This window comes from Macadamia integrifolia, chromosome 1 (assembly GCF_013358625.1).
Source record: "Macadamia integrifolia cultivar HAES 741 chromosome 1, SCU_Mint_v3, whole genome shotgun sequence".
Classification (NCBI taxonomy): Eukaryota; Viridiplantae; Streptophyta; class Magnoliopsida; order Proteales; family Proteaceae; genus Macadamia; species Macadamia integrifolia.
This window is the reverse complement of record NC_056557.1, coordinates 11,106,578-11,114,190: the sequence shown is the minus strand read 5'-3', so window position 1 is coordinate 11,114,190 and position 7,613 is coordinate 11,106,578. Positions and strand designations below refer to the sequence as shown.

Sequence of the window (7,613 nt, the reverse complement as noted above, 5' to 3'; positions counted from 1 at the left end):
AAATAGAACATAGAGTTTTCTATTACGTAACATATACTCTAACAACTAACATAAAATCATTAATGGTAGCAACTAACATAAAGTCAGTAAAATCAAAACATCAAGGTCCATCAATTGGAATCATAGGCATTCCCTTCGATATAGCCAATTGATTTGCTATATTTATCTTAAACATTGACATCTGTCTTGCTCCTCTCTGACTTGTACTTGTAGTTGGAGCAATGAAGTCTTGATGATTAGGAGGATTTAGTTGATCAATTACATTCTGTTCACAACCATATTCATCAAAAAGATCATCTTTAATAGCTTGTTCTTTGATGTAGTTGTGAAGCCCACAACATGCAACTACGATGCTGGCTTGGTCCTCTATACGATAACCCTTCATTTTTTGTAAGATTTGGAATCTATTTTTCAATACACCAAAGGTTCTTTCAATAAAATTCCGTAAGAAGGAATGTTTGTGGTTGAACAACTCCTTCGGCGTTCTTGCATCCCTTCTCTCCCCACTAAAATCTGGTAGGTGATACCTTTCTCCTCAAAAGGGTGTCAAATACCTAAGTTGACTTGCGTAACTTGAGTCCACAACATAATACTTGCCTTCAAGTATTATGGATAACGTTTATACAAGTGAGTATATTAATCTAAAAAGACACTTAATATACAAGTGATTTGTTTGTTGTGAACTACCTGAAGGAGGATGAGGAAAACCTAAGGTAGCATTTGATCTTGCCTCATCAAAAACCCGAGCATCATGTGCACTACCTTCCCAGCCCGCGTACACAAATGTCAAATGCATGTCAAATGAACAAGCACACATAACATTTTGTGTGATTAATGCCTTCCGATTTCTGTATCGGGTTGGCTCTGATCTGGGTACTATGGCACTAATATGAGTTCCATCAATAGCACCAATGCAATCCTAAATGAAACACAATATGGATATCTGTAAGAATTCATTCATTAACTAGTAATTGATAATATTTGCACTTAGCATAAATCATAAAAGGTTACCTGGAAGAAAGGGCTAAACTTTGGGTTATTTGAATCTCTGAGGGGACCACATCAAAATTAGGGGGCCTGATTGTTTTGTTCATTAGTTGAACCATAGCGTGCAACACTTTTTGAAATACAGCACTAATTGTCTATCCAGATCGTTGAAATTTCTTTGCAACCTGTCTAATACTGCTTCCACGCGCTACTATTACAATAAAAATTGCAAGTTGTTCATCTTCCCATATATGACAACTATCATCTAACCATCCTCTATTTATCATCATATCATGTAGATTGAGGAAGACATGTCTCTCAACTCTAAATTTAATATAACATAGATTTGAATGCCCATTCAATGTCTCTGCGACCATGACAACTCCTATGTAGTTACTACCCATACATGGTTCTCTAATCCGAAGGTAATCTAAAAACGTTTGGAATGTATATAGGATGATGTTATCATCATTGGATGAATCATCTTCGAAATTAATAGGATTCATTGCCATACCTGTATATAAATGAATACGAGTATCAAAATACTTCATAGTAAGAACATAAAAAATGCATTCATCAACAGTATGCTGAGATACTCCTCTATCTCCTCGAGCACTTGAGTTTGAGAAGACCTCTAACAACTCTTGCCACCATGGAAGTCCACTCTTTCGGAATTTGGTCCAATTTGGATTTGCCTATAATCCAAAATAATCGATATAATACACTGTTTAAAAAAAAAAGTATTTATCCATTGACTATTGCTTCAAGGAATGGATTACCTTTATAGCATTTTCCCAAACAGAATGTGTAGCTGTAGCAGTCCTGGTATTTGAATCCCATCCAAATCCCGTAGCTGTGAGGCTCAGAATACAAAGAAGTTCATCTCTTTGGCAACCAACCCCTCCGCAAACAACCAAAAAAAAAAAAAAAAACCTCCCCACTCCTTGAAATGAATATTTGAGATTTTTTTCCAGCCCCCTTCCCTCCAAAGGAGAGAAGGATAATGTATTCATACGGGGATCATAATAGAAAACAAATGACTTATCCAGACATTAGAAATTTGGCAACGGTAGCGATTTCTGTCTATTTCTGTAGATCATCTGCACCCTCATTTAAATTTAAAATATCGCCACCTATTATCAGAATAACCATCTAATTTCAAGAATCTTCTGGCCTCTTCAGAAAAAGTAATGGTAGAATTGTTAAGACTTCAAAATATTTTGGAGGGGGAACGGGGATAAGGACTTGCTTTGCAACTTATGGACCCTTTTCACCAGCCAAACAGGAGCTTCAAATTTGCAGAACAAAAAACTCACAATCTCTCGATTTGTTGCGAGGTTCAAAACTCATTTACTAATCCTAAGGAAACTTCACTGCATGCACATATTGAGACTCCATAAATGTTAAACTGCAACAGACTTGGATCATTGAGTACTACGATTTCGTACTTACCCAAAACCATAAGAATTCCCATTGCTCAAATGAAACATCAAAAACATCAAAGAGTTGGAAGAAATGAAATTTGTAAATTATAATCAACTAAATAAAATAAAATAGAATTAAAAAGAGATAAAAGTTAGAATTGAAGGGGGCGTAAGCAAACCGCATAATCATTAAATTCAACACAAAATACTCAATTACCTACTTTCTAAGACCACAGAGAGCACCAGAACTAAATATCAAGTAACCCACCAACCATTACAATCTACAAATTGATCCAGAGACATTATAGTAATAATAATATTCAAGAAGAAAAGAAAACCTTCAATATCTCGACCAATGAAGAATTAGGGAAGAACAGCAACAGCATCAGCAATGACAGCAGCAAATAGAGAACTTAAATCCATTAGAGATCAACAAGACAACCCCCAAATCCACACAGTTTAGCAGGAATCAGAAATTAACGCCATAGATTACCCATCAGAGATCAACAAGACAACCCCCAAATCCCCACGTTACAGAGATTAAATCAGATCTATGAATTAGAGCTTGAAATGATACTTGAGCTTGACGATCGTACTTGTCGTTGCAACTCTCCGTTGCTTTATGAGAGAGAGAGAGAGAGAGAGCAGAGAACATCGACCTTGGCAAGAGAGCAGAGAATGCTGAGCTTCAAGAGAGAGCAGAGACGGTCGTCGGAGCTTCACGAGAGAACAGAGATGGCTGAGCTTCAAGAAAAAGTAGAGACGGTTGCCGAAGCTTCGCGAGAGAGCAGAGATGGTCGCCGGAGCTTCACGAGAGAGCAGAGACAGTCTCCGAGCTTCATGGAGAGTTGCAACTTGTGGAGAGTTGTAGGGAGATAGGAGAGGGTAGGGCGTCGGGACTCGGGATTTCATGATTTTCCCCCTCACCTTGTTTCAAGAAACAAAAAAGTAACTAATAGGGGCCATTTGATTTTGTCTATAGAAATGGTTTTTCCATTTTTCTGTGCTCAGAAATAGAAAAAACATCATTTTTTCTGTTTGATTTTTTTTGTTTTGTTTCACCTATTTATGAAATAAAAATTAAAATTTATATCTACTTTTTTCTCACAGAAACAGGAATGGAGAAATACCCTATTAGTTACTTTTTTGTTTCTTGAAACAAGGTGAGGGGGAAAAATCGTGAAATCCCGAGTCCCGACGCGCTACCCTCTCCCATCTCCCTGTAGCTCTCCACAAGCTACAACTCTCCATAAAGCTCAGTGACCGTCTCTGCTCTCTCGAGAAGCTCCGATGACCATCTCTGCTCTCTCATGAAGCTCCGACGACCATCTCTGCTCTCTCTCGAAGCTCAGCATTCTCTGCTCTCTTACGAAGGTCAACGTTCTCTACTCTCTCTCTCTCTCTCTCTCTCTCTCTCGTCAAGCAACAGAGAGTTACAACGACAAGTACGATCGTCAAGCTCAGGTATCATTTCAAGCTCTAATTCATAGATCTGATTTAATCTCTGTAACGTGGGGATTTGGGGGTTGTCTTGTTGATCTCTGATGCGTAATCTCTGGCCCTAATTTTTGATTCCTGCTAATCTGTGTGGATATGGGGGTTGTCTTGTTGATCTCTGATGGATTTAAGTTTTCTGTTTGTTGTTGCCATTGTTGATGCTGTTGTTGTTCTTCCCTAATTCTTTGTTGGTTGAGATATTAAAGGTTTTCTTTTCTTCCTAAATATTATTATTACTATAATGTCTCTGGATCAATTTATAGATTGTAATGGTTGGTGGGTTACTTGATATTTAGTTCTGGTGCTCTTTGTGGTCTTAGAAAGTAGGTAATTGGGTATTTTGTGTTGAATTTATTAATTATGCGGTTTGCTTATGCCCCTTCAATTCTAACTTTTATCTCTTTTTAATTCTATTTTATTTTATTTAGTTGATTATAGTTTACAAAGTTCATTTCTTCCAACTCTTTGATGTTTTTGATGTTTTATTTGAGCAATGGGGATTCTTATGGTTTCGGGTAAGTATAAAATCGTAGTACTCAGTGATCCAAGTCTGTTGCAGTTTAACATTTATGGAGTCTCAATCTGTGCATGCAGTGCAGTTTCCTTAGGATTAGTAAACGAGTTTTGAACCTCACAACAAATCGAGAGATTGTGAGCTTTTTGTTTTGCAAATTTGAAGCTCCTGTTTGGCTGGTGAAAAGGGTCCATAAGCTCTAAAGCAAGTCCCTATCCCCGTTCCCCCTCTAAAATATTTTGAAGTCTTAACAATTCAACCATTATGTTTTCTGAAGAGGCCAGAAGATTCTTGATATTAGATGGTTATTCTAATAATAGGTGGCAATATTCTAGATTTAAATGAGGGTGCAGATGATCTACAAAAATAGATAGAAATCACTGCCATTGCCATATTTCTAATGCCTAGAGAAGTCATTTGTTTTCTGTTATGATCCCCGTATTCATCCATTATCCTTCTCCTTTGGGGGGAAGGGGGCTGGAAAAAAAAATCTCAAATATTCATTTCAAGGAGTGGGGAGGTTTTTTTTTTTTTTGGTTGTTTGGGGATGGGGTGGTTGCCAAAGAGATGAACTTCTTTATATTCTGAGCCTCACAGCTACCTTCACTCTTTAAAATGTATCTCACTTGTTCTAACTACTGGTTCAACCACATGAGTCCATTGTTGTTTACTTACCTGAATGGGCAGCACTGAGAATGTTAAAGATTTACTGACACCCTAGTGGACAAAGGAAATCGAAAGGAGAAGTGATTGTTAAGTAGGATTCACTGAGTCCAATTTGAAATCAACCTAAAGTTGCTTTAATTTAGTTCAGCTTCTCCTCCAAGGATTTGAAATCAAGTACAATTTGAAAATTGACTTGAAGTTGCTTTAACAATTTAGTTCAGCTTCTCCTCCAAGGAAAAAAAAAACAAGGATTTGAGACCAAAGATGGGTTTGAAAGAAAACAATTATTTGAGACCAAAAATGGCTTTGAAGTCCATCAAAAAGCCATAATGTAGAGAAAAACTCTATGGCCCGCATATGATGCTGGTGCACATAGATGCTTTTCTTGAAAATAATAAATCCATAAAACTAAAAGGAGAAAAGGGAAGGAGTCCAAGGAAAATATATAATAGAGGAAAGAAATGAGGTTCATGTATATAAACTATTTAATTTGTTGGTTATGTTGATTTGTTTGTCACGTCCTTGACTCCATGTTAAGATTATACTTTCTATTATTGTGAATTCACCTATTTTGGTGAGTTATTTTGTAGTAGTTATCTTTTATTGAATGCCAGTCTGTGAATATTTAATATGCATATCCGATTGTGAACTAATGATTCTTAACTTTAATATGATTAATGTTTCCTTTATGTAGACAATATGTCATATAGTGGAAACCCTACTCCTGCTCCAACCACAACCACAACCACAACCACAACCACAATCTTTTGGAATGTGTAGTTTTCTTTTATTGAATGCCAGTCTGTGAATGTTTAATATGCATATCCGATTGTGAACTGATGATTCTTAACTTTAACATGATTAATGTTTCCTTTATGTAGACAATATGCCATATAGTGGAAACCCTACTCCTGCTCCAACCACAACCACAACCACAACCACAATCTTTTGGAATGCTTCTGAATTGAACAAATTCATCAACTTAATGATTGATAATGTAAGGAATGGTCAGAAGTCCAACTCCACATTCAATAAGGTTGGGTGGAATAATATTAAAGCAGGACTAGAAGCAACTTTCCAACGTCTATTTCGAAAAGAGCAGTTGCGTAATAAGATGAATAAGCTACGAGATGACTATAATAGTTTCAGGAGGTTGCTCGAAACTATGGGATTTGGATGGGATTCAAATACCTGGACTGCTATAGCTGCAGATTCTGTTTGGGAAAATGCTATAAAGGTAATCCATTCCTTGAAGCAATAGTCAATGGATAAAAACTTATTTTTTTTTCCCAACAGTGTATAATATCGATTATTTTGGATTATAGGCAAATCCAAATTGGACCAAAGTCCGAAAGAGTGGATTTCCATGGTGGCCAGAGTTGTTAGAGGTTTCCTCAAACTCAAGTGCTCGAGGAGATAGAGGAGTATCTCAGCATATTGCTGATTGTGAGGATGAGAATGATACACATGATTCCCCTGAAGACGTAGTAGGTCTGGATGATATAGAGCCTACAGTTGTTGACGAAGTGGTTAGTCGTTCTATAACAAAGCGAAAGCGTGATAGAATTCCCACAGACCGAAGGAAGAAGAGTACCATAAAAGTCATTACCAATTCTGCACATGACTTCAACTTATATGTGGCCTGGAAAATGAAACGGGGGAGTAGTGGTACTCCCACTTCCAGAACAGTTCTTCCAACTGTCAATAATCTAGTGGATGGAATGTACAGCATTAAAGCATGTCAGGTATTGTTGGACAACATGACAGAGTTAACAGAAAGGATGTGGGTGAAGGCTCAACAAAAGATACACAAGAGTGCTGCTTGGAGAATATCATTTGTAGAAGTTGTTGCTGAAAAAAGGATGTGGATGATTAGAGCATTGAAGTAGGATTTGGGAGTTTCTTGAAAACATTAGGTATCTTTTTAAATTTGAGGATGACATGGATATTTGTTTGTTTGATTTTGATGGATGATTTGATTTAAAAGTAGGATAGGGGAATTTCTTTGAGGATGACATGGATATTTCTTTGCTTGTTGATTTTGATGGATATTTTGATTTAAAAGTAGGATATGAGAGTTTATTTGAGGATGATATGGATATTTGTTTGTTTGATTGATTTTGATGGATGATTTGATTTAAAAATAGGATATGGGAGTTTCTTCCATATATTGATTTGTTTACATGATTTTTTAAGGATGACATAGATATTTGTTTTTGCCTTAATGATGAATGTATTTTTTCAGTTCTTACTATGTAGTATTTTGATACTCATATTCATTTATATACAGGTATGGCAATGAATCCTACCAATTTCGAAGATGATTCATCCAGTGATAATGATATCATCCTATATACATTCTAAATGTTTTTAGATTACCTTCGGATTAGAGAACCATGTATGGATAGTAACTACATAGGAGCTGTCATGGTCACAGAGACATTGAATGGGCATTCAAATCTATGTTACATTAAATTTAGAGTTGAGAGACATGTCTTCCTCAATCTATATGATATGATGATACA

The 7,613-nt window shown here is 36.4% G+C and overlaps 1 protein-coding gene across 1 annotated transcript in view; it reads left to right on the top strand.

Annotated features, from left to right (window-relative positions):
- LOC122062175 (uncharacterized protein At2g29880-like) overlaps positions 1 to 6,977 on the top strand; it is a 10,673-nt gene extending 3,696 nt beyond the window's left edge. Inside the window, exons 2-3 of the mRNA XM_042625894.1 lie at positions 5,970 to 6,325; positions 6,414 to 6,977. Coding sequence (XP_042481828.1) covers positions 5,970 to 6,325; positions 6,414 to 6,977 — 920 coding nt within the window. The remainder of the gene's footprint in view (positions 1 to 5,969; positions 6,326 to 6,413) is intronic.
- The last annotated feature ends 636 nt before the right edge of the window (positions 6,978 to 7,613 follow it).